The sequence below is a fragment of the Apis cerana genome, linkage group LG6, assembly GCF_029169275.1.
Source record: "Apis cerana isolate GH-2021 linkage group LG6, AcerK_1.0, whole genome shotgun sequence".
NCBI classification, from domain to species: domain Eukaryota; kingdom Metazoa; phylum Arthropoda; class Insecta; order Hymenoptera; family Apidae; genus Apis; species Apis cerana.
Genome location: NC_083857.1, coordinates 1690976 through 1718090, shown reverse-complemented (window position 1 = coordinate 1718090; position 27115 = coordinate 1690976). Strand labels below are relative to the sequence as shown.

Here is a 27115-nt window from a genome sequence, read left to right as displayed (position 1 = left end):
CATTATCTCGTTAATATTGTATTTCTATATTTATTAATCTCTAACTACCTTGAATTATTAATATACCAGCCGTTTACATTTCTTCATAAACGTCCACGTTTATGATCCATCATTTTTTCTGGATAACAATAATATTCGATATGATGAAACAAAGTACACAAATTTCAAAATAATCAATGTAACATTTATTTTCGCTTCATTTTGCAAAAGTACGCGAACGAGAGAAAGTATCACCAGAACGTGCCATTTTAATTAATATAATTTGTACTTTTCATGCACGATATAGAACGATAACGCTTCACCGGCTTCGATCTCGTTCGTCCGATTTATTTAAAAAAAAAAAAAAAAAACAATAAAATTCAAATAACACTGCACACGCTGCATAAATAAAGTACTTGTAAATGACTAGTACAGATTATTTCGATGTCGCAAATATACGATCATTTACCACAGAGAGGTTGCAAATTTAGTATCCATTGTCATTTATTTTATTGCGAACGGAGGAGCTTCGTTTGTAGTTAAATAAAATTTACCTCGTAATCTAAAGTGATTAAAATAATATATAATTGCATTTAAATAATATAATATATAGTGCAAAATTAAATATATAGATAATATCTTACGACGTGGATGCGTATTCTCCCATTAGAACAATTGGATTGTAATCGCAATGTCCCTCTTTGTATTTTTCCCAACTTTCACAAGTTCTTGCCTTGAAACCAGATGTACTTCCTATACTCTCTGTCATGTACTGATGAGCTCGCGAATGGCTACAGTAAGCTGACAAACGTTCGATATTGTTACTTAAAAATCGATCAAACTTTATAATAATATATTTATAATAATATATTTTATTAAACATTGAATTTAAAAAATAAAATTTTTACTTCTTGTCGGTAAAAATGAACATCCAGGCTGTGGAAATTTTCCGTTATTAGGATAAAAGTCAGCATGGCCAAGTGGAGCCAAAAATCCAAATGCAGGTCCGCTTGTGTGAATTACATCCACAAATTGCGCATCAGTTGGATCTAATCTGAACTCTGGGTCAACAATCCCAGGAAATGTCTCGAATAATGGACTAGCTGGATCTAAACCTTTGAATTGTATTATAATATTAATAACAAGAAATTTAAAAACTAAATATCTTACTAAATATAATCCAAGGATAATCTGTAAGTCAAGAAATATTTTTTAAAACAAATTAGTTATCATTCTTAAATTAAATTTTAATACATTATATTAGTAATTTAAAAAGATATTAGAATGATCCTCTTGATAGTTAATTTAAAAATAATCAATTATTCCACAAATAAAACAGTTAATTTTTTTAAATTTTCTTACATCAGGAAAAAAGTCATGAGTTATTTAAATATTATAGCAAATTATAGATTAAAAAAATTGAAATGTTATAATGAAAACATACCTGTTATTCTGCCAATACGCCCGTCCAGATAAGCTCCAGCAAATCCTGCAACATGTGATCCCAAACTGTGACCACTAATGTGAACATCCTTGTATTCAAGATTCGATTCGCGATTTAAAAATTCCAGGAAATCTCCGAGAAATTCACCCACTCGTCGCGTATTGTTCGCTGCCATCGGATAAACATCAGCTGCCAAAGCACCCCATCCGACGACTATCACGTTTACATCTTCATGAAGTAGATACGCTGAAATCATAAATAATCATTTTTAAATATATTTAATACCAAAAAAATTTTAAATATACAAGATTATATATAATAATATATATAATATATTATATATAATAATTTATATATAATTTATATATTATAATAATATAAAATCTTAAAAATATTTTATATTAGTTATATAATCTATAATTATAATCTATTGTTATTAGTTTAATTATGAAACTAATCCAATATTCAAGTCTAACATTCAATATAAGAAAAGTAAATGTAAAGAAAAATATAATTGCATAATTCATAAAACTTTAATTAATTTATTCATAAAACACATTTGAAGAATCAATTTTAGAATCTAAAATAAATAGAGAAATTGATATTCAAAAATATTTATTGAGACTTATTTATTAAATTATAAGTAAATTTGCTTTAGATAAAGCAAGTCGCAGATAGAGTGAGGCCACTTTCTCCATTATATTATAGTCGTATCTTAGCCTTGCTTCACCTAATAAACGTCTTATGAATATGTATTAACATTTTATATAATATAAATAATATGACTATAAATTAAATAATACTAGAAATATAAATTCAAATAAAAAAATCCATATTGAATGAAATGAAAATATATACATTAATTTTATTTTTAGCACTATATTTTTATAATCTTTAGATTGTGAATTATATTTTGTAATAAGTTTATAGAACTTGGAATGCTACTGATACTGCAATAGAATAAAAGATAAAGTAATAAAATTAAAATTTTTGAATGATAGTATTTAGATGTACATAGTATATATTGACAATTGATTTGCCAATAGACAAGAAAAATGATGTACATCCAAGTTCTAATTTAAGATTTCCCATAGTTACGTCAGGAATTTAGTCGCAACACAGCAAAACTTGTTAAGTGATCAATTAACTTGTTATCGTAATGACCTTTGAACCTGGCGACGTCGATTCCGTGTTTACCGAAACGGATTGACCCTGATTGTAATTAAATTTCATTGAAACGATGTCGACACCATCGATATTTCTAGAAATTCCTTGAAAATCGTTTTTCCTTTTTCTTATTTTCATTCATTACTATATGTACTATTTTTTCTTCGTTTGTTCATTTTCTTCCTCGATTTTTATTCTAATTAATTTTTCTTTAATCATCTAAATAAACAAAACTCATTTTTACATACCATCTATCAAACCTCGTACCCAAGCTTCATTTCCGGTGTCACTAAATCCGTGAATAATGAACTTCGTTGGACGACTTTCGTTGAAGTGAGATGCATAAAGAACTTCGGTGTTGTTTAGAAACAACTGTTCTTCACCAAATGGATTTTCCCTTTAATAATAAAAAAAAAATTATATTTTTAAAAATATTTTTAATTTTTTCGATAATAATTATTTGAAATATATATAATATTTGGAAATTTTTACTTTATACAAATTTGATCATAATAATATAAAATATTTCTAAGTTAACATTTTGTTAACTTGTTATAATTTTTTAATTTTATAATATTACATACATTCATTGATATTAAATTCTTTTTTGAAATTTTTTTATAATTCTTTGTTTGATTTTGATAAAAAAATTTTTACAATTCTTATTGATAATCTTTTTTTATTAATTATAATTTCAAATTCAAAATTTATTAAAATATTTTTAATATTTTCTTTATAATTTTTTTTTTTATAATTTTCTTTATAATTTTTAATTTAAATATTAAGCGAAACTATTTTTTTTTTTTTTGCTGTTAATAATTTGATTAATAATTTGACTTATATCACGAAAATATCAAGGATCAGAGTGATGAATACTCAAAATATGCCTCAAGTGGCGCCTTAATTTCCCCTTCTTTCCGATTACGTCCATCAATAGCAAAAAGCAAAATGGTGCAAAAAGAAAAAGAAAAGGAGGCGCGTCCGCGATATTCACGCATCGATGATAGTTAGTGGAGCGTCAGCGCTGAGAATAGAATTCGCCGACATGATTGCACGTATCATTAAAAAAATTGATGCATCGTTTATGAACAGCAAATGATAAGACTTGCCTCTGCATGGGCGAAAAATTCGCAGCGCGTTGCCAAGGAGAAACATGAATTTCTTAAACATTTCAAATTTGTCTTTTCTTTTTATGTAATTTTCTCTTTTACAAATCTTAAAAAAATCATAAATGACATAAACGTAATAATATCAAACTATTACTATTATTATTTCTACTAGGACTACTAATAATAATTTTTTATTCAAAAAATAGATTAAAAAATAAGGTAAAAAATAAATTAATAAAAATGTTTGTTAAATAAAATATTTTTAATAAAAATAAAATTTTCAAGCAATATTATATAAAATTGCTTAATTTTTTTTTTAATTTGCATTTTTAATTTTGCTTTAAAAAATACGAAATAAAATAATGTAAACAAATAAAAGATACCTATTAAATAGAATATTTGATGAAAACAAAATTGACCTTCAAACAATGTTATATAAAGTTCTTTTTTTTTTTAAATAGATATCAATATCAAACATTATTTTTCACGATATATTCTATTTTAAGAACACAATTTCCTTAATTTCTATCGCAAGTTTAATCTTCTCCTAGATAATAAAACAAAAAAACATTTTGAACTGTATATACCTGGTGTACAAATTGAACATAGCCGGTTCACGGGCAAGCCTGAATACAGATTTGATGACTGTTTCCACATCGTTCAGCAGCGTGTTCTGCGGATACGCGTACGCTAAAACCACGAGGAAATAGTATTGAAAAAATATAGAATCGTTTAAGATTATTCAAACAGATACACAATCACCTTAACCTTAAAAAATTATTTATTTTCTTGAGGTTTTTTTTTATTATAAAACTTCAACAATAAAGTTCAATAAAATCACAATACTCAAGATTCGTAAGAACAACATTCAGTTCACTTTTAGTTGATTGTGGAACGTTGCGAAAAGATCCACGTGACTTCCTTTACCTGAGAGAACGACCGCCAGAAGGACGAGTGTTTCAACCGGTGACATGTCTCTCCGCGCGATACCGCTCGCAGTTGCACTGGATTACTACTGTAGCCGGCTTAGCAGCGGACTACCATTCATCCTACACACGATTTCTCGTCTTTGATGTTCGATAAGCCCGGCAGCTACGTTCATTTGTTTAATTAATACGACAGCTGCTCGAATATGGATAGTTTTGTGAGTGGTTGCCCCTCCTCTTACAAACAGCCTTCATTCCGAACTCTTAATTTCGTAATTCTTATTACGACTTCGTCACGCGAGAAACACTTTTTGCATGCTTTTGTAAAAAAAAAATATATTGATTATCGCTTAAACAGTATATAAGTGTAGGCGTGTTTATATATATATTACTAATAAAATATTACTAATGTTATTTAAAATTGAAGCAGAAAAAAGAAAAAAAATGTTTATTTCCTCTTTGAAAGACTTAATATGATAAAGTTATTTGATGTGTAAAAGAGAAACAAAATGATATTTTCATTTATGGATATTACAAATTTATTCATTTTGAATTAAGTATTTATTATAAAAAAATATCATTAAATATTAATGTATATTGTAATCTGTTTTTATATTTATTATTGTATTATTATAATTATTTATATTATTATAATAATTAATATTCATAGTGATTAATATTATATTAATAGATTTATAACTATTATTTTATTTATGAAAATAGGATAATTATTAAAATTGTTTGTTACACATGTTTAACTTATATGATTTAACAATCAGGATTCTTATTATCTAGATATATGAATAACATATTAATCAAAATTATTATAAAAACTATCTATATGAACATGATTATGAATATTAATTATTATTCAATTTTAAAAGTAAAAGATTAATATTTAAATATATGGATTTAAATATTTCAATATTATATATATAAAATATAAAATTCGGGCTTTAAAAACTACAATAAGATCCTAATTTTTATATATGAAGTATATACATTATTTTTATGTTTGATTTATTTCATATAGATATTTCGATATACAATATTTTCATATATTTCATATATAATATATAAATATATTGTAATAAAACTTTAAAATATGATAAAAGTATATATTTATTTATTTACTCAATATTATATATTTTAAGATTTTAGCGAAAATATTAATATTAAAATGTTTATTATTTCTAGTATATATATATATACAATTTAATATTTAGACAATATATATTTGCTAAAATTAAAATAAGATTTTAAAAAAGATTTTAATAAAATTAAAAATATCAATTAAATAAAATAAATTTATTAAATAATATTAAATAATATTAAAATTACTGAATCGATTAAAACAGTTTTTTAATCACTGCGCCGTAGAATTGCATTAATATCTATGAAAGATATTTTAATTATTGATTAGATTTGTTTGTGTGAATATGTTAAGGTTCGTGATGTTATCAATATCTGACCTTCTTTTTGTAAAATCTGATCGTGATAATGGCAGAATTTTATAATGCTTGCATCACTATAATTTATTGAAACATTCTTTCCATTTAGCAATTAGCATATATATATATATATATATATATATATATATATATAAAACTATAGAATAATGATTTTAAATTATAGTTTTAAACTATATATAATTTTTTAAATAAAATAACATTTGGTTCATTCTTGAATATATTTTGTTTTATATATTTCGTAAACTGTCTATTAATAGTAAATTAATTTTAATAGTAGTAGATCATTTTATAAATTTTTAATAACAATATAAATATTATTTATATAATCTAAGATCTTTTATAATCTTTATCTGGTTTCGAATTTTATTTCCTTTTTTCTATTGCATAAAATAATTCAAAGAAGTTGAAAAGAAAGTTAAAAAGCCATTAATAGCATTTATATTTCCCTTGTTAAATTAATTAGAATATTATATAAATCATAATAAGTTTATTATAGATTTGATCTTTTTTTTTCTATCTCTATTGATGTGAATGTTTTTTTTTTATTTAAATTTGATGGTTTAATTTAATTGTAATCATTTTATTCAATTTATTTCAAAAACTAAAGATTTAATATCTAGAGAAAATCTAATCATATCATACAAGAGAGTAGATTTTTTTATTAAAGATATCAAAGGAAGTTGCAAAACTTATTGTACTTTATTTCTCCTAACATTTATTTTACCTAACATGAATTTCAATTATAATTTCATAAATTTAATAAATTTAATAAATTTAATAATTTAATAAATTTAATAAATTTAATAATTTAATAAATAAATTTCAATCGATATTTTTGTATACCAATTTTTTTGTTTGTTTTGGCTTAGAACTAAAATGTTTCATGAATATACTAATACTTTCACTTGCATAATCATTAATTCACTAAAAATCGATTTAATTCTACCATTTTTTGAATTTCTTGTTATTAATATTCGCAATAATCATAAGATTTTCAGACTTCGATTAATTTTTTTATTTAATTCTAAATTGAAGAATCTTTTTACGCTTATGAAATAAATTCATTATATTCCACAATTATCTTATGTACATTAGCTATAGGTTCTGATTTATTTTGTATATGTTGTTCTGAATTGAAATTCTGTATTTTTGAATTCTTATGGAATAGAAGAGATGAATTACAAAAATTGATTGATTCTATAAGTTACGAATTGACAAGATCGATCTTATTGATAAAAAATGGTTAACGAAAATTGAATATTTTTATCATCAAGTTATAATTATTTACAATATATTATATACATTTAATGACTTGAATGAAAATGAATATTAATGAATATTAAACGAAAAAATAAAAATAATTATTATCATTGAAGTTACAGGACATTCATAAATCTTTGATTTATAAAATCTTTAATTTTACACGATAAATTAAAAAATTCTAGTATATTTTTTGATTTATAATATCAAAATCTGTGCTCTTAATTATTTTCTTTTTTTTAATTCTGTGTCTTGTTAACGAATTATATCATTTTGCATTAAAATATTGCATATATTTATTTACTTCAATTTTTTTTATTAATACATTTCTTATATAATTTCTTTATTTCTACATTTATTTCGCACTAGTAAATAAGTCTTCATCTTGTTTTTTTTAGTTTTTGTTTCTTCTAATTCAAATTTAACTGATATAGGCTTTTCTTCTAATTACTTGAGTATATATGCGTTGATTAATATTTCTAAGATGCTTTCGGTGTCTGCTATTTGTTTCAGTTCTATGATATAAAAATCATTTCAAGTGAATTGAAAATTATTTTTCTTTTAATTTTCTGAAAATTTATTTTTTTTATGTATTTATATCGTATCATAAATCTTTATTTTTATAAATTTATTCATAGCCATCATATATAATCTGTTGCAAGTTACGAAGTTATTGCTCGTTTTTTATTTATTTTGATTTTTTTTCTTTTTCTTTCTTTTATATTTTTTCATTTTTTTTATATCTTATTTTATATCTTATTTTCGATTCTGAATTAAAATTTAAACAAGATATAAATATACCGAATATTTTTACTATACTTTTTTACTATACTTTTTTTTCTTTGTACGATTAAAAATTATTTACAAAACATTTAGATGAATTGTTGTTATCTTTTTTTATCTTTTTTTATCTTTTGGATAATTAGTAGCATTATCTTTTCAAAAAATTTGTCACATAATATTATCGAATTGAAAATAAATTTATTATTCATCTTTCATTAACGATAATACGTTCAATGGTAAGAAATGTTGCCGAGTTTAATCATTCAGAATTCAGTTATAAATGATAGTAAGAATCGTAATTAAAATCTCAATAATCTTGAGAATCTTTATTTTTTTTAAAATTAATTCTATATACTAATGATTATTTACTATTTATATTATCTTATTTTACAATATAATGTACAGTATTAATAATTAACTGCTACTAATAATTAACTATAGATAGTATTACCAGACTGAAGAAAAATAGAAGAAAATGTATAATCATATTTCGATAATAAATAATGGTAATTACTTGATTTAGATCAATGATAGAATTGTTAACAATCCGGAAGAATTGAAAATTCAAAAATCAAGTCTTTATTATATTCATAGAAAAAAAACCGAAATATATAAGAATGATCAATTATTAAAATTGCATCTTGGAAAGATCGAAAACCAAGATAAATTAAACTGTAGACGCTTTATAAAAGAAATCATTTTATTTGATTTAATATATTATTATACCTGTAACATAGATAAGATTTACAAGGCACTTACAAGAGCTACCTAGCGATGGTAATTGGTACTACAGATTGGCTTTTAACGATTTCTATGCAGTATTACGATCACAACCGATTAACAGTGAGTTAATTAAATCTAACATTCAATGGCAAAACACGATATCATTGGACAGTGATTATACATAAAGTAAAATTTACTTATAAGTTAGATTTAACATTAGAGATAAGATATAAGATAAATATAATAATATATTTTTATCTCTCGATTTAGTAACTTCAGAATTTTCTTTCTTGTTATTTTAGTTTCTTTCAAATTTTATCGATTCAATGCAAAATAATGCTACAACTATAATTAGAATTAAAGTTATTTTGATACAGATCATTAGATGTAAATTTTTGTCTAGTCTGCGATTTCGATATAAAATTCCAAATACAATATAAAATAAATTATTTTGTAAACATAACAAAATATAAAATTTCATATTAAAATGTATAATGATTTCCAAAAATGTACGGACGCTATTATATTATATATTTAATTTTAATGATATCATATTTTTATTAATTATGGATATAAATGAATTCAATCTGTTTTTTTCGATAGAATATTTATTGTACTTTACAAATTACTTATTTTAATTAATTTGATATAATAAAATAATATTAAAAATTAAATGAAATCACAACTGTTTTTATCATAAAAATATTCAGAGACTTAAAAAATTTATTATATTTTATTTAGATTTTATTTAGATTTAAAATAATTAAAATAGTAATTTTATATAAAACTTATTGATTTTGATTATCTTTTTATATTTATAGTTCTATATATTATATATTATATATTATATATTATATATTATATATTATAATTTTATATATAGTTTTTTATTTAATTTTTATTTATAGTTCTATATATTATATATTATATATTATATATTATATATTATAATTTTATATATAGTTCTATAATATATTTTAATAAATTGCTTTATATAAATATCTACTTACACATATATACACATGTATTTTTAAATATTTCTGAAATATATTAGGATATATATTATAAATATAGAATATTAGGATATAATATAATAAGATTAATTAGAATATCTTTTTTTTTCGATAATATTAACAATGATTAATATTTTAAAAATTATTTTTATTTCAATATCGAATCGATTTGTAACAAACAATCATTACAATAATCATTATATATATATTGGGTAGATAAATATGTTAGATAGATAAATCAGGAAAACAAAATATGTGTACAATCAAATTTGATTTCCCGCTTAAATGATTTCATTTAGATAATAATTTCGTTCATTGGATAAGTTGAATCAATATAGCATTTTAGTAATTTGTTAAATATATTTTAAAATCATTAATTTTATATACGAATAAATTTTATTTTTTTTTAATTTTACAAATTAAAAAATTATTTGGAATTAATGAATTGTTAAATTTGAAATTGATATTTTTAGATTCTAATCCTCAAAAGTTATTAAAAAATAAAAAAAAAATTAACAATTTTTGATATTTCAAAATAAAATTTAAATAAAAATTAAGAAAATATTTTATATTAATTTATATTATTGTTATACATTTTAAAAGAATTTTTTAATAAAATAAATAGCAAAAATTATTATAGGGACATTTCATGTTTTTGTTGGTATTATACATTTTATTAAAGTGTATTCGTATTATCTAGGATTATTCTCTAACCGTGATTCTAACCAATTATTACAAGATCTCGTCTTTCATTTTGTTCTGGAAAAGTCGGGCGTGTATTAAATATCGTTTTCTAACTCAATACTTAATAAAAGTACTAAAAAAATTGAAGAAAAATGTTTGGTCCAGGAGCTGCTCCGATCGTAGTTTTAAGTATGTAGAAACAATGACAATTTTGATTTTCATTTATTTGAGTAGTGAAGTGAGAAAATTCATGATGTCGTGCGCTTTGATTATTGCAGGTCAAAATACAAAACGGGATGTTGGCCGAAAAGTTCAGAGAGAAAATATACAAGCTGGAAAAGTAAGTTTTATGCATATTTTTATATTTATCTTTTAAGATTTTCATTAAATATTTGCATAATCACGTGTATTTTTTTTATTTAATACATTCTTTATTAATATTATTAATATTATTAATATTAATAATATTAATATTATTAAATTTAATATTATAATATTAATATTATAATATTAATATTATTAAATTTATTAATATTAATAAGCATAGCACTTACAATTATATTACATTTAAATAATATCTATAATTTATATATCAAATATTTATTTTAATTTTCAATTTTTGAATTTTGAAATAGATTTAATTTTATACTGTTCATTTAAATTTTTTAAAATAAATATATATAAAATAATAAATACTTGAATTTTTTATTATATTTTTTTATAAAGGCAATTGCAGATGTTATTAGAACATGTCTGGGACCACAAGCAATGTTAAAAATGTTAATGGATCCAATGGGAGGTATAGTTATGACTAATGATGGAAATGCTATATTACGTGAAATAACAGTACAACATCCTGCTGGAAAATCTATGATAGAAATAGCTAGAACCCAAGATGAAGAAGTTGGGGATGGTACTACTTCAGTCATTGTATTAGCAGGAGAAATTCTAGCTACTGCTGAGCCTTTCCTGGAACAAAATATGCATCCTACTGTTATAATAAGAGCATATCGCCAAGCTTTGGAAGATATAGTTACTATTCTTAATGAACAAGTGAGCATTGATTTGGATTGCAATGATAAAAATAAAATGATTCAAGTTATTAATTCCTGTGTCAGAACTAAATTTATTGGACGTTGGTGTGAATTAGCATGTCAGATAGCTTTAGATGCAGTTTACACTGTTTTGCTTGAAGAAAATGGCAGAAGAGAAATAGATATAAAGCGTTATGCAAAAGTAGAAAAAATTCCAGGTGGTACTATTGAAGATAGCACTGTTCTTAAGGGAGTGATGTTTAATAAAGATGTTACTCATCCAAAAATGAGAAGACATATTAAAAATCCAAGAATAGTTTTATTGGATTGTTCTTTGGAATATAAAAAAGGAGAATCTCAAACCAATATAGAAATAATGAAAGATACAGATTTTACCAGGATTTTGGAATTAGAAGAGGAATTTGTTAAGAAAATGTGTGAAGATATCATATCTGTAAAACCTGATGTAGTAATCACAGAGAAAGGAGTTTCGGATTTAGCACAACATTATCTTGTTAAAGCTGGAATTTCTGCTATTCGTAGATTGAGAAAAAGTGATATTAATAGAATTGCTAGAGCTTGTGGTGCAACTGTTGTTAATCGTACAGAAGAATTGCGAGATGAAGATGTTGGTACTAGAGCTGGTCTTTTTGAAATCAAGAAAGTTGGTGATGAATACTTCTGTTTTATTACAGAATGTAAAGATCCTAAAGCATGTACTATAATTTTGAGAGGTGCCAGTAAAGATGTATTAAATGAAACTGAAAGAAACTTACAGGATGCACTTCATGTTGCAAGGAATCTTCTTATTGAACCTAAATTAGTACCAGGTAATTAATAATTTGTCATTAGAATAATATATGTAGCTGTATAAAATATGTTATGTATATTTTGTTTAAAATATGTTATGTATATTGTATTTATATTTATATATTATTAAAGGTGGAGGAGCTGTGGAAATGGCAGTATCAAGACTTTTAACAGAAAAAGCAGCAAGGCTTGCAGGTGTAGAACAATGGCCTTATAAAGCTGTAGCACAAGCATTAGAAATAATTCCAAGAACTCTTGCACAAAATTGTGGAGCAAATACTATCAGAACTTTAACTGCATTACGTGCAAAACATGCTACTGAAGGAATGACATGGGGTATTGATGGAGAAACTGGTCAATTAGTAGATATGAAAGAACATGGTATTTGGGAACCCTTATCTGTGAAATTGCAAACATATAAAACAGCTATTGAAACTGCTATTTTATTGCTACGAATTGATGATATTGTATCAGGAAGTAAAAAGAAGAAGGCAGATAATGAGCCTACTCCACCTGCACAAGTTTCAGAAGAATCTATGAAAGATTAAATTTATATTGCTCGTAAAACTTTTATTTGTTAACATTTAATAATTCCTACATATGATAATTTCATTAAACTTCATATTTATAGAAAATATCATTTGTCTGTATGCATTTTCATAATAATAAAAATGAACTTTGATGAAGTATTAAAGACAGATATAAGTACTTTATTTATTTATTTATATTTTCATTAATTTGCTTTTTTACATACCTTTCCTTATTCTCTAAAAAACTAACTAAATTCTATTTATATCATAATAATTATTTTAAGATTATTTTATATCATTAATTATATATTTAAGAATTGTTTCTGTGTAATTGCAATTATTTTCATAAATATATTAATAAATTAACAATATGCACATGTATTAACAATCATTAATAAATTGTTTTTAATCAAAGTAAATATTCTGAACTTTTATATATTTATAACTATAATTATATTTTCTTACATTAAATTAAATTAAGCAATATTTTGAAATACAAATTTTTATGTATACATATAGATATATCTTATATAACTTGAATATTTTATTATTTCAAATATTAAATAAAATTGCATTAAGATTTTTTTTGAAAAAACTTTTTATAATTTAATTTATTTATTAAATAAAATAAATGATTCAATATTTATATTTGGTTTCAAATAATTACAAATTAATTTTTTTCACAAATTGTAACATTTTAATTAAATAATTTCTAATAACATTCTATTTTATTTATTATCTTACTTTTTAAAGCAACGTTTCAATTATAATACAATATTAGTTTATGATTAAGTGATAATTAATTAATAATAATGATCGAGTGATTAAAAACGAATCTAATGGTATTATTGATTTAAAAAATGAATTATGTAAAATAATTTAAAAATTAGGAAAGGTTTTATGAGATTGCGATGCATTTTGAAGAAGGTGGCGTTTCACGCGACACAGGTATATCGATTGTGTGTGTAGGGTGGCCGGCATGAGTGAAGGCCGACGAATGGGACACAATTTTCGTAACGGCTCTTTGCGAAACTTAAAACTGTTCGAATAGACTGAACGATGAGCATGAGTGTGAGATGATGCCAGGCACGTCTCGCCAATTGGGAACTTCGAACGGTGGTAAAAACCGACTTCCTTTCAATTGTTTTTAATCTTTCTACATAATATAGTGTCGATGTTTCTGTCAAGGCTGGCAGATGTTTAATATTTCTTTACAATTCAATACAATCAAGAGATGCAAAGCGTATCAACAACGTTTTTAATACACAATCATTCTGATCTTAATGAAAATATATCCACGTGGCTACGTGTGTACGGAAGTGATTTTCATATCTGTTTACTACAGGATTGACAGGTGTCTATGTTCTGTTAGTTTTGAACAACGACTATTAATAAATAATTATCATTGTGTAGTATCATGTATTGATTTTAAAAGATTAAAGAACATTATTTTTATTGTGTTTTTCTATTTGCATTAAGAAATATTTACAAATAATGTTTCTTAAAATAATTTGTTCATATAGAAATAAAGTATTTATTTTGTTTTATATATTAAACATTCGTATTTTTATTGTATTTAAATATGGATATTTAAAAGAATATTATATTCATATATATTTATTTTCTATTTTAATTAATAATTTTATTTTAAAATTTAAAGTTTATTTTAAATTTTCTATTTATTAAAATTAATAATTTCATATTTTTCATATTGATAAAATGATATAAGTAAAATCTTTTTTTCATATAAAAATTTATATTAAATAGGCCCTGAGTGGGACACTTTAATGGAGGTTCATCATGAACCAATTGAAAAAAACTATAAACTGTTGGAAGAAATTGGCAAGTAAGTCAATATATAATATTTAATTTATATTCATAATAAATATTTTAATTTAAAAGCATATACATAATTATAATTTACAGAGGACAATTTGCAATAGTACGAAAATGTATGGAAATAAAGACTGGAGAGTTTTATGCTGCCAAAATTATGAGAAAAAGACGAGTTGCCAGAGGTGTGGCAGCTGCAGATATTGGTATGAATATTCATATACATTTATAATGTGTTTTTAAAAAAATAATTATTCAATTTTTGTTGCAGCTCGAGAAGCAGGTTTATTAGCACGACTAAGACATCCAAATATTGTTTCATTGCACAAAGTTGTTGATACAGGCACAACAGTTGTTTTACTTTTAGAATTAATTTCAGGAGGAGAACTTTTTCATTGGGTTCCATCTGGTGAATTAGAAGCTGCACATGTGGTTCGTAATTGTTACTAGATATAATTAATATAAAATAAATACTAAAAAATTAAAATTTTTGTAGGTTCGTCAAGTTTTAATGGCACTTAGTCATTTACATTCTCATCAAGTTGCTCATTTAGATATTAAACCTGAAAATATCCTTTTATCAACTCCACCACCAATGCCAAGTATAAAATTAATAGGTAAATTAATGAATAATAATAATTCTTTTATTAATATAATATATAAATGTATATATATATTATAATATAAATGTATATATATATATATATATATATATATATTATATACTATATTAGATATAAATATGTATAATAAATATTTATATATTTTAATTTTTAATATAGATCTAGGACTCTCACATCGATTAGTACCTGGATCTGAACATAGAGCATTATTTGGTACACCTGAGTTTGTTGCTCCTGAAATTGTAAATTATGAACCACTCAGTTTGGGAACTGATCTTTGGGCAGTAGGTGTTCTGACATATATTCTTTTAAGTGGTGCATCACCATTTCTAGGTGAAGATAAGCAAGAAACTTATGCAAATGTTGCTGCTTGTCAATATCAGTTTGATAATGAATATTTCAGTACAGTATCTGAAATTGCCAAAGATTTCATACGATCCTTGTTGATCAAGGATCCAAAGTAAGTATTAAGAAATTTAAAAACAATATTAAAAATTTTAATATAATAATTTTAATTTTAATATCTCATAATTATATATATATGATAAAATTGATTTAAGATAAAATAAAATAAAATAAATTTGATTTTCAGAGAAAGAGGAACTGCAGAATCGTGCCTTAAACATCCTTGGATCCTCACGGTCTGTTCCTGAATGCAATATTATAATTTCCTTTATAATTGGCAGAGCTGACTATAATTTTCAATCACTCACATTATTTTTTTGATTTTTTATGAAATAACGTTTATTTATGTACATCGTGTGACTAATGTCAGTATCATCTGTACAGTTACATATCAATTATACATCATACATACACATTATTTTTCACAGAATATACATTATTAAGTTAAATATAATACATTTTTTTTATTCAATATATGTGTACCTTATATATTTTAAAAAATATAATATCTATAATTTTTTACATAATTCTATATTATAGAAGTGTTATCCATAGTAATTCATTTTTTACAAAAAATTTTTATTATCATTTGTGTATAAAAATATATGATTTTGTAATTGTATATTATAATGTAATTGATTATGAAACATAACATGTTTATAAAATAACAATACTGAATGATTTGTTTTTCTGTAGGAGTCGGAAGCCTCTCAAGGTCTTGGTGGAGCAATGATTAGTGCTGTTAAACGAGGCTGTGTTGAGGCTGTGTCTCAATTATTACTGCAAGGAGCACCATTAAATGTGAAAGATTCTGTAAGATTTTTTCACATATATTTTTGAATTATATAAACTATATAACTATATATATATAACTATATATATATATATATATATATATATATATATATATATGTATATATATATATGTATGTATGTATGATGTAAATAAAGTATAATAAAGTATAAATAATTTTGTTTCTTTACATAGAAGGAAGATACGCTTTTACATATAGCTTGTGAAGCAGGAGATGAAGGAATGGTAACTTTTTTAATAGAAAATGGAATAGACTTGGATACACCAAATAAAAAGGGCTTAACACCATTACATGTGGCTGCTAGATATGGTTTCATTAATCTTGTTAGACATTTGTGCCTTGCTGGTTGTGATGTTGACAAAACAAATCGTGGAATTAGAGCAGATGTAACAGCAATCAAATATGGACATCCTGATATTGCATCACTGTTGGATAAACTTCGAAATGTATGTTATTAAATTATCTTTTAATATTTGATAATATTTTATATTAATATTATATTTTAGCCCATTCAACGTGAAAATTATATTAAACAGCTACAGCCAACACATAGACCAATAGATCGTTTACATATAAGACTTTTAGGACATTGTGCATCAGGAAAATCATCTTTAATAAATTCTTTAAAATCGGGTATTTTTAGTTTTGGATTTTTTAGAAGATCAAGAAGTCAAAATTATACTGCGAAGGTATTTTTTTAATAATTTAAAACAAAATATAAATATAACATATATATTTATTTAGTATATTGATGACTTTTATTGAAATTTTATAGAGAGAACCAAGTATTGAATTAGATGTAACTAGTAAACATGGTTCACTTAGTTTCGAATATAGTGACAGTGAATATGAAGGTACACAAGGAGTAGAATGGAGTCGTGGTAATGTAGGTGAGAAACATGAATTTTCATATTCATTTTTTTTTGTATAAATAAATATATATATATATTCAATTTAATTAATTTAATAAAATGTTATTAATTTAATTAATTAATGTTTATAAATTTAAGGTGGAGAATGTATCTTTTGGGAATTATGCGGTCGCGAAGAATTTTTAGCATCTTATCATTATGTTCTTACTTTTCAACAACCTGCTGTACATCTTATTACAGTTAGTCTGAGAGAACCACTTACTGTACAACTTCAGCAAATAAAATTTTGGTTACGATTTATTTCAGATCGTATTGCATCAACTAATTTTGGTAAGTTAAATGATCTATTATTACAAGAAATATATATAAACATAATTATTTATTATATATAGATTTTTCAAATAAAAAATATTGATATTTAATTTTTTATATAATAGGTTTTGGTGGTAAATATAATGATTTAAAAGTAATTTTGGTTGGTACTTATGCTCCAGAACCTCTTGCCCCAAATTCAAATAATGGTAGTCTACTTGCCCCACTATTACCTTTTTTAAAAGAGTTCACTCCAATTTTGGGAGATGAACCACAAATGGTCGCAGTGGATGCAACTAATCCTTCTAGTCCTGGTCTGAAACTTCTAAGATCTTACTTGAATAATGCAAGGATGGAATTTTTAGAGGTGAAGTGATTATACATATTTATAACATTTGTCACATTTTTTACACATATTATAAAATAATTTTTTTATATTATTTAATTATTAAAAATTAAAAACTATTATTACGAGTCTCTCAATTTAACCGAGATTCTTTTAATAACTTCTAATTAATTTTTGGTCAAATTTAATAAAATATAATAGATTTAAATTGTTTATTCAAATAATTTTGAATTTTGGATTAAATTTTTAAAATGCACCAAATTAACTAAATATTGCATGTCATCATTCGAAATATCAAGTTAGGAAAATTAAAATTATTTTATCAAAATCATTTTATTTATATTATAAATATAGAATGTAAATCATATTTAAATATATTATTCCATTGCTATATTGTTAATTTTTCTAAGGTAGAAAATATATTATTAATAGTAATAAGCACTCTTGAATATTTATGGTTTACATTCAAAAATCATTATTCAACATGAAAATCTTAAAATTTGCAATCATTTCATGCTTGGTTGCACGAGCGACTCGTTCAGTAAAATAAAAAAATCAAATGATATATTAAGAAAATTTATGCCTAATATATAATATATAAAAGGTTTAGGTTCAGCTTAATATATTTATGTACATAATTATACTTCCACATTTTTTTACAGGGATATCGCCAATGTTTGTACAGCATGCAATAAATGTGTGCATTAACATTTTTCAAAACTAATCAGAATCGAGTCATTTCATTTGCATAGTGCTAATTACGTTTAAATGATTCACATTTCTTTGATTTCAAATCCTGCAATGTTGATACTATGTTGAACAAATCATTCATTCTTAAATATAATGCAATATTTTTGGTTGAAGTTATGATTCTGTAACCCATGATCATTTCATGATGCATGGTTGATTTAATATATATGTACAAGTAATTAAGCTCACCAAATATGATAATTTATATTATTCATACTTTTCAATTAAAATAATTATTTGCGACATTTAATCAAGCACATTCCTTAAAAAATAGATATTAAGTAAATTTTCTCAAATCTGCTATCACTTTATCATATGATCAATTTACTAACGACATATATTTTAGTTGCTGATTATTTGGTCATTAACGTTTATTAACATCAGCCTTACTGCATGCAATGCATGATGTAGGAAGGACCGGAAGTTGCAGAAAGTATTCTCCGACGTGACACGCCGCGGGCTGCGGCCTCGTACGTGCCCTTGACGAATCTTGATAAACAGGTCGAACTATTTCTCAATTCCTTTGATAAAAGTGAAATGCGTATAATGAAGCTGTAATTTATTTAATAATTGCTCTAATGCTTTATCCCATTAATACATACGTGCACTACTGTCCAATGCAATTAAGAAATTACTCTTGTATATATTTTCTGCATCAGTGTATTATCTAATATTTTTTCCCTGTATTTTATTATTAAAGATAGCTAATTTTATTATAGAGTGCACTAGTATGGACTGGTCTTGCAGAATCTTGGAGATCGTATGTGCAATCTTTAGAAGTACCTCCAGTTATGCTCACACAGGAGGAATTTTTGAAGGAAGTAAGAAAAATTAATCCATTAGTTTCTTTAGAGCATTGTAGACATCTTGGATTACAATTACAGGTTTGTATTTTTATCATTATAATTTTTGTAATTTATAATTATAATTATATTAACTACATATTAATTTTTAGAATTTAGGGGAATGTATGCTTCTTCCTGGGAATTTAATAGTTTTAAGTCCAGAATGGTTCTGGCAGGATGTAATAAATTGGCAATTAAGTTTAGAACAACGAGGACGTCTTGGTGGTCGTACTACAGGTGTTTATGCTTTAGAAGATTTTCAGGCTCGTTGTCCTTGTCCTGCAGGACAAGCTTTGCAAGCTTTACAAGCTGTAAATTTGTGTGTACCAGTATGTATTAAAGTATCTAATATTTTGAATTTTATATCAAAAAAATTGTAAAATCATATAAAAATTATATTAAAATTATAATAAAATATGTAATTTTATTTCAGTGTGAAGTAGATGATGATGAAGTAGAATATGAAATACCATGTTTGAATCTTGTTGAGCGTTTACCAGGATTATGGGAACCATGGAAACCATGTTCTAATATTTTGCCTCATACTGGTCTTCGTCTTTGTCCATCTGAAGCACCATTATATCATTTGATTGCAGTATTTCCACATTTACAAGTATATAATAATGAAAAATATCTAAGCAATTAATTTTTTTTATTGATAATAAAAATAATATATTTAAAATTATAAAAAATATAATATATTTAAAATAAAATTTTTGATAATGATATAATATTATATATAGGCACAATTAAGAAAAATTACTCAAACATGGGATCCATCAAATTCAGATTTATATCAATGGTGGAGAGGATCAAAATTATGTATCGGTCCTTGCGAAAGTATTATTACTTTTGAAGAAGAAGAGCAGAGTTGTATAGAGATAAGAGTACGTGGACCGCGAGGTACCAGTGCCCAATGTTTTGCTCTTTTTAGTATTATTCTGGATGCTATTGAAACGACAATTGAATTAGTTGCTCCTGGCATGTTACTTGAAAGATACTGGTTAAGTCCTAGTCAACTTCGCGAATATGATGAAGTTAGTTATTTATTAATAAATTAAAATAATGTAATATAATATTTTTTATTAAATTCTATTAAATTTTGTAGATAATATATTCTTGGGAACCAACATCAATTATATCAGCTTTAATTGATAAAGGTCTTGAAGAAGCAACTCTTAAAAATCCTTTAAATAGTCGAGAAGAAAGTGTATGGGAAATAGTAGGTTGTGGATTACCTTTAATAGAAAATTGTCTTCCTGGACCAAAACAACCAATAAAACAAATTAAAGCTGCTGTGCAAAGAAGATTAGCTCAGATGCTTGATCCTCCTGATCGTCATGGAAGAGATTGGTGTTTACTTGCTGTAAGATTAGGTTTGGGAGATCGAGTTGCTCAGCTAGATAGCACAGTAGATAGTCCAACATTGAGGTAAGTTTTTTTTTTTAATTATAACAATAAATTTTATATTTTATAAAATATTTATATTTTATCAAATTTATTATTTAATAGATTAATTAACACGGCTGGTGCTGATTGCACTGTAGGATCTTTAATACAACAATTACGAGCTCTTGATCGAGAAGATGCTGTACATTTATTACTCTCTTATACACCGACATATATATTATCAACAACTACTGATTCTGAGACAGGATCTAATCTTTCTAGATGACAATGTTGCATTTATCAATGGTGCATTAATACTTTCTGAGATACGGATTTCTGAAAGAAATTTTCATCTTTGTTATGGGTTTAATAGACTTACTACGTCACCGCTTCCGCCCAACATAAATTGTGCATTGCTCTTCAGTACATAATTATAATATATTGTTTGTGTACTTATTTAGAGGTATATTGAAATGCACATGCACTGATGTGTACTTTTATATCAAAATATTAGAGCACACTTTAAGCGGCACAAAAAAAGTTCTTTTAATATATTCCTTTTAATATATACATATACACTTATATATAGTTAAAAAGTTGCATAATTTACATTTCTGTATTTTTTTTATGAACTTTTTTGATTCTGGAAATATATCATAATTTAAGTGTTAGTATAAAAAAAATATTTATAATTCTGTTTTTGTTACATTTGAAAATATTTACTTAACAAAAATCTACATAAAAAAAGTACTAATTTTTAATATTTAGAATTAATATTTAGAATTTTTTCTTAATTGTGAAATATTTGTAAGCATTTGTATTGTGATATTATATTGTATGATTAACTACATTTTTAATCAAGTTTCTTAAGTAAATTTATATGTATTAGACAAAATAATTCTAAATAATGTGTATGCACGCGTAAATCATAAAACACGTTTACACACTATATAATACAATATTATCGTATTTGATACTAATATTGTTTTGAAAGCTTTTCTTGATATGCATATATATTATATCTTGCCAAAACTCAGTGTTAATATACGCTGCTTTCTATGATATTTAGGAACTATTTATGCGAAAAAAGGAGTGAAACACTTCGCACAATTCTTTGCTTTTGGTATATTTACGAAAGTTCCATTCTTATATCGACATTTTTTACTAAATCAACATTCCTAAAATATTTATTATGTGCCATAAACAAAACTTGCTCATCTATACTTATCAAAAGGTGAAAATGTTTCTTTAAAAATTGATCCTTCTTTCTGCGTGTGAAAGTAATTTTTTCGTAATGACATTTAAAATATGAAGGATCACTGTTCAAAACAATCTCAAATAGTGACAATGAATTTTGAATAATGATAATGAATAAGATTATTCATATTTTATAGGCACAATAATATTTCACAAGATATACTATTCATGTATAATATGCATGAATGTATATTATTAAAAATATTATTAAAAATAAGTCAAATTTGTTGTTCATAGAAAACAATTCTTTGAACATATCTATTATGTATTAACTTTATCCAGTGGTCACTGCTTATGTATAGTCTGTTAAGTAGAAGATGATTTGTATTCTTATCTTATATAAATAATGTTTGATACAAATCTTAAATGTATGGAAATAATTGAATATGACATGTGTAAAATGTAAAAATATCACAAAAGTAATGTCTTTAATTCATATCTTAAAAATTAGTTTTCATTTGTAAATTGTATCTAAGATATTTTGGTTATCTCTGTGTTCTATTTTTATCCATTTATTATATGATAAAAATTTAATATAATGTTGTACAATTATATATTCTCGAATCATCGAATTTTTTGGTATTGAATTATTTTTTGAAATTCATGTTCTCAGGTTTATATTTTTATGCACTGTGTTCATTTTATATTTACAAGTTTGAAATATAAAATTTTTTAATATTTTTAATGTAAATTAAAAATATTTTTAATATAATTGTAAGGAATTATTTTCTTATTATGTACGCTGAATTACGAACAAACATTTGTTTTTAAAAAATCTGTTATTGCTCAGTATTGTTAATTATACAACATATATGTATATTTATTTAAGAAAAAAACAATTTTACTGTTACAGAGTAAATGTAAAGACATATTCAATTCATCTGATAGTATTTGTGTTTTATAGCTTTTGCTTGATACAATATAGAAACCGTTAAATAAATAATTACATTTAAAATTAAGATTAAATATAATATTATGCGCAACAAGGACATTTTGCAGAATAGAAAATTGAAAAATATAGTAAATATAATATCAATAAGTTGTTGTTATTTATATTTTGTAAAAATAGAAATATGATATTGTATGATTTTGTTGTGATTAATAGTATTTAAAATTTTCTAGCTTTTATACTAACTTCGATGTTACACAAAATTTCTCTTTTTTAACTTGATCTGTAAATTTGCTTAAAATTTGCTAAAATATATTATAAAAATAGGAGATAGATTATAAAAAATAATAACTTGATAAAATATATCATTAGGAAATTATATCCTTCAAATTATAATCAAAATTGATGCGGAAGTAATATATTAATGTTTTAAAAAAATCTTAAACTTTTAAAATAGTAAAAAAAAAAATGTAATATAGAATAGTTCAATAAATTTCTACATTGTGAATTAAATTCGAAGAAAAATTATTTAATTATTGCAAAGTGTCGTAAAGTTGCGTTAAATTTTATTTATCTTATATTCACTTAGTAGGATGTATTTATATTTATTATCCATACTTTTGTAAAAAAAAAATTCAGCCATGAGTAGAAGCGAATATGAATTCTGAATAGAAAAACTTATATGCTGCGCATTTGTTTGTAACGTCAAAGAATGAGAAATACATTAGCTGAACGATATGTGTAATTATTCCTTTTATACCGGAAAAAAATGTCAATAAAATCATGTTGCTTCATAATCTTTATCATGAAACAATTATTGTCATACCATTTTTAATTATCGAGATAGAATTCCCGCGTTTCTAATGTACATTGGCAGTCATTGTGCACGATATCGATTCGATACAAATCGAGTGCTGGTAGAAGCGGGAAAATTTAAATATCAGGAAGATAAAGTGGAGAACGCGGCGCGAAATTAGAAATTTTCCAAGATATCGGAAAATCGAAGAATGTTTATCTTACTATGGTATTTATGTAGACTAGGTTACGTAGTCGATAGGAAATAGGAACGGAATTCTTTCGAGCCGAGAATAGCATAAGAGAGGTGGAGATCGCGTTTCGTTGGTAGCCACTGCAGCGAGTAGCAATCAGCCAGTGAAGAGCCGGGATAAAATCGGGACAATAGCCAACAAGGCAACAAGCAATTATAGAATTGGATTGGATCGAGAAGTTCGAGGAGGCCTGCGACGCCGGTTTCGTTTTATTTTAGCTTAGCTTTCGAAGGCATCCGGTTGTACATTCTCATCGCGGATCATCGCCACGATTACAACAGTGAGTATTGTCCCCCTTTTAACTCTAACTTGTCTTTTCTTCCACGTTGTTTGTTATTAAATGTAACTTATCGGTAAGTAGCAATGATTTACAAGTCGAACGAATGTTGAGTCGCTCATTTTTAATATTGTATACTGTCGAACAATAATGATTAAAGTAAAAAGTCCGTTTGATATTATATTAAATTAAAACAAATTTAGAGTTGTTCCTCCATTATCTTTTATTCAAAGAAATTGAAGATTTGTTTTCATTAATCATTATTTCAAATGTATATTTTGTATTGATTCAATTGTACTGGATATGGCGCGATTATAATCAGACCAACATAGAAATAACATTTACTTCACTTTTAATTTAAATATTATGAATCACAGAATAAAATATTTTAAATTTGTTATATAGTTAATCAAATTAGATCTAATAATTATCAAATCGTTGTTAATAAGTTTAATGAATTGGGTTAGGTTCAAATTGCCGACGAAGGATAAACGATAAAAGGATAGAAAAGTATAAATCGTCATCATGGAGGCGATTAAAAAGAAGATTGCGGCGTTGAAGCAAGAGATGGATGCTGCTAATGAAAAAGTAGAGGCAAATGAAGCGAAGGCGAGATCAGAGAACTTTCGTGCGGATAAGCTGAACGACGACGTAAGAGATCTGGCTAAAAAGCTCACTCAGCTCGAACGAGATTACGAAGTGGCCAAAGCGAATTTAGAGCAATCTACCGCTGATTTGGAACAATGCGAAAAATCTTGGTCTAAGGTAAACACGTGTTTTAAACAGATTTACGAAAGTTGATATTGTTTATATTTGATGAATGACGTTAACAGGCAGAGCAAGATCGAACCACGTTGACCAAGAGGGTGCAAGAAATTGAAACAACGTTAACGAAGAAGGAGGAATTACGTATTACTGCTCAAACGAAACTTGGACGTGCATCAGAACTTGCGGATGATGCACGAAGGTTTTTATTAAGAATTTTATATAATAGATAAAATATTGGAATTTTCCTTTTTCTTCGTCATTTTTTAAGTTCGCAGATCAAAATATATATTAATATGCTTTAAAGTATGAATAAAATTTTAAAAAGTATGAATAAATTAGCATACATGTTTTTCTTTCTTAGAATGTGCAAAGTATTAGAAGATAGAAGTCGGCTGGACGAAGAACGCATGGAAAAATTGATGCAAGAACTGAAAGATGCAAGATTAATTGCTGAAGATGCGGACGCCAAATCTGAGGAAATATCGAAGAAATTGGCGCTCGTTGAAGAGGAATTGGAAGGAGCGGAGGAGAGAGTGAAAACCAGCGAGGCGTTTGTATAATTATATGACATATTTTTAACTTATAAAATTTCTATAAATTTTTCTTTTACATTCTTAACATGTGTTTACAGAAAAATCATAGAACGGGAAGATGAGCTTTTTATCGTGCAAAACATCGTAAAATCTTTAGAAGTATCCGAGGAAAAGGTAATTATTATAATTTCATTTATAAATTCATTTATAAAGTGATAAATATAATTTTTAAAATATAGTAAAATTCAATTAATCCTACATCAATTTTTATTCTTTTATCTTTAAATAAATAAATAATTTATTTATTTAGGCTAATGCACGAGTGGAAGACTTCAAAATACAATTAAAACAATTAAAAAAAAAATTGAGGGAGGCTGAGAAACGTGCCATTCATGCTGAAAGAACAGTGAAAAAATTGTTGAAGGAAGTCGATATGAAGGAAGGTATGATAAGTAGTATATTGAAATAAGAATTCAATTTTGTTTTTTTTTTTTTTAAATAAGATTTTTTTAATGACAATTGTGTTTTAGATGAACTCAGAGAAGAAAAAGAAAAATACAAAGCAGTCTGTGACGACATGGATGCTACATTCGCAGAAATGACAGGATATTAAAATTACAGAAACGGATGGAGTTTCTTTTATTTTGCTATTCTAAGCTTCTTCCGCTTATTCGCTACATTTAATAATGGACATCAGTCGGCTGTGTTCAGCTACGCTGATTTAATTCGTTGAAGTGTTCGTCGTATAGTGTACCGTGAAAAAGAAAACGTTTGAATGGGGTTTCAAATAATTATAATATAATTAATTCGATTATGCGAAATTATGCAATTAATATGGTGACTAGAAAGTGACTAGACAGTTAGTTTTTGTTAATCGCTTTGCTTCAAGCTTAACACTTTGCTAAAGCTTCAGAGATAATCGAGCTTAATTGCTTCAGAAACAAATAGTCTCTTTTCGATAGAATTAACGGTATTACCTATTTTTCTTTCAGAGACATTGAAGAGGAATTTCTGTGCACATGAAAACAAGTGCAATACCGTATCCCCTTTTTATCATTGTATGCCAAATCTGTATTTTCAATAAACGGTATTTAAAAAGAAATTGTTTATAGCGTAATTAATTAAAATAAATCCTATCATATTGAAAATAATGTAAAAAGAAAAAATAAATAATAAAGATTTAAAAAAAATTTTTTTTCTTGTAATAATTACATTTCG

General features: G+C 24.8%; 4 protein-coding genes across 10 annotated transcripts; 3 read left to right on the top strand and 1 right to left on the bottom strand.

The window, feature by feature from the left end:
• Positions 1-162: 162 nt before the first annotated feature.
• On the bottom strand, positions 163-4769 carry LOC107993516 (pancreatic triacylglycerol lipase). Of its 2 annotated transcripts, XM_017049968.3 has the most exons (7): positions 4627-4769; positions 4287-4389; positions 2839-2987; positions 1424-1669; positions 888-1094; positions 624-780; positions 163-541 (listed from the first exon to the last, which is right to left on the bottom strand). In XM_017049968.3, the coding sequence occupies exons 1-7, from the start codon at positions 4670-4672 to the stop codon at positions 484-486; spliced, it is 966 nt and encodes a 321-aa protein (XP_016905457.1). In that variant the 5' UTR covers positions 4673-4769; the 3' UTR covers positions 163-483. The 2 variants fall into 2 exon arrangements, with proteins under 2 accessions (XP_016905457.1, XP_016905458.1); XM_017049969.2 differs by lacking the exons at positions 4287-4389; positions 4627-4769 and adding an exon at positions 3467-3648.
• Positions 4709-13102, top strand: LOC107992556 (T-complex protein 1 subunit gamma). 2 transcript variants are annotated; one of them, XM_062075923.1, is made up of 5 exons: positions 4709-4843; positions 10577-10749; positions 10839-10900; positions 11287-12424; positions 12537-13102. In XM_062075923.1, exons 2-5 carry the CDS (start codon positions 10713-10715, stop codon positions 12950-12952), a joined length of 1653 nt encoding a protein of 550 aa, XP_061931907.1. In that variant the 5' UTR covers positions 4709-4843; positions 10577-10712; the 3' UTR covers positions 12953-13102. The 2 variants fall into 2 exon arrangements, with proteins under 2 accessions (XP_061931907.1, XP_061931906.1); XM_062075922.1 differs by lacking the exon at positions 4709-4843 and adding an exon at positions 8961-9049.
• A 693-nt stretch (positions 13103-13795) lies between these two features.
• LOC107993455 (death-associated protein kinase 1) lies at positions 13796-26999 on the top strand. Of its 5 annotated transcripts, XM_062075915.1 has the most exons (22): positions 13796-14053; positions 14123-14301; positions 14702-14780; positions 14861-14973; positions 15039-15199; positions 15264-15384; positions 15550-15850; positions 15983-16031; positions 16492-16608; positions 16784-17056; positions 17117-17299; positions 17386-17500; positions 17621-17812; positions 17920-18161; positions 19302-19391; positions 19610-19774; positions 19846-20064; positions 20169-20348; positions 20479-20772; positions 20844-21166; positions 21248-24599; positions 25064-26999. In XM_062075915.1, exons 2-21 carry the CDS (start codon positions 14295-14297, stop codon positions 21408-21410), a joined length of 3387 nt encoding a protein of 1128 aa, XP_061931899.1. In that variant the 5' UTR covers positions 13796-14053; positions 14123-14294; the 3' UTR covers positions 21411-24599; positions 25064-26999. The 5 variants fall into 5 exon arrangements, with proteins under 5 accessions (XP_061931899.1, XP_061931898.1, XP_061931900.1 ...); XM_062075914.1 differs by having other exon boundaries at positions 13796-14301; XM_062075916.1 differs by having other exon boundaries at positions 13798-14288.
• On the top strand, positions 25122-26510 carry LOC107993464 (tropomyosin-2-like). Its single transcript, XM_017049881.3, has 6 exons — positions 25122-25361; positions 25430-25563; positions 25726-25914; positions 25996-26071; positions 26208-26340; positions 26428-26510. Exons 1-6 carry the CDS (start codon positions 25122-25124, stop codon positions 26508-26510), a joined length of 855 nt encoding a protein of 284 aa, XP_016905370.1.
• Positions 27000-27115: the final 116 nt, after the last annotated feature.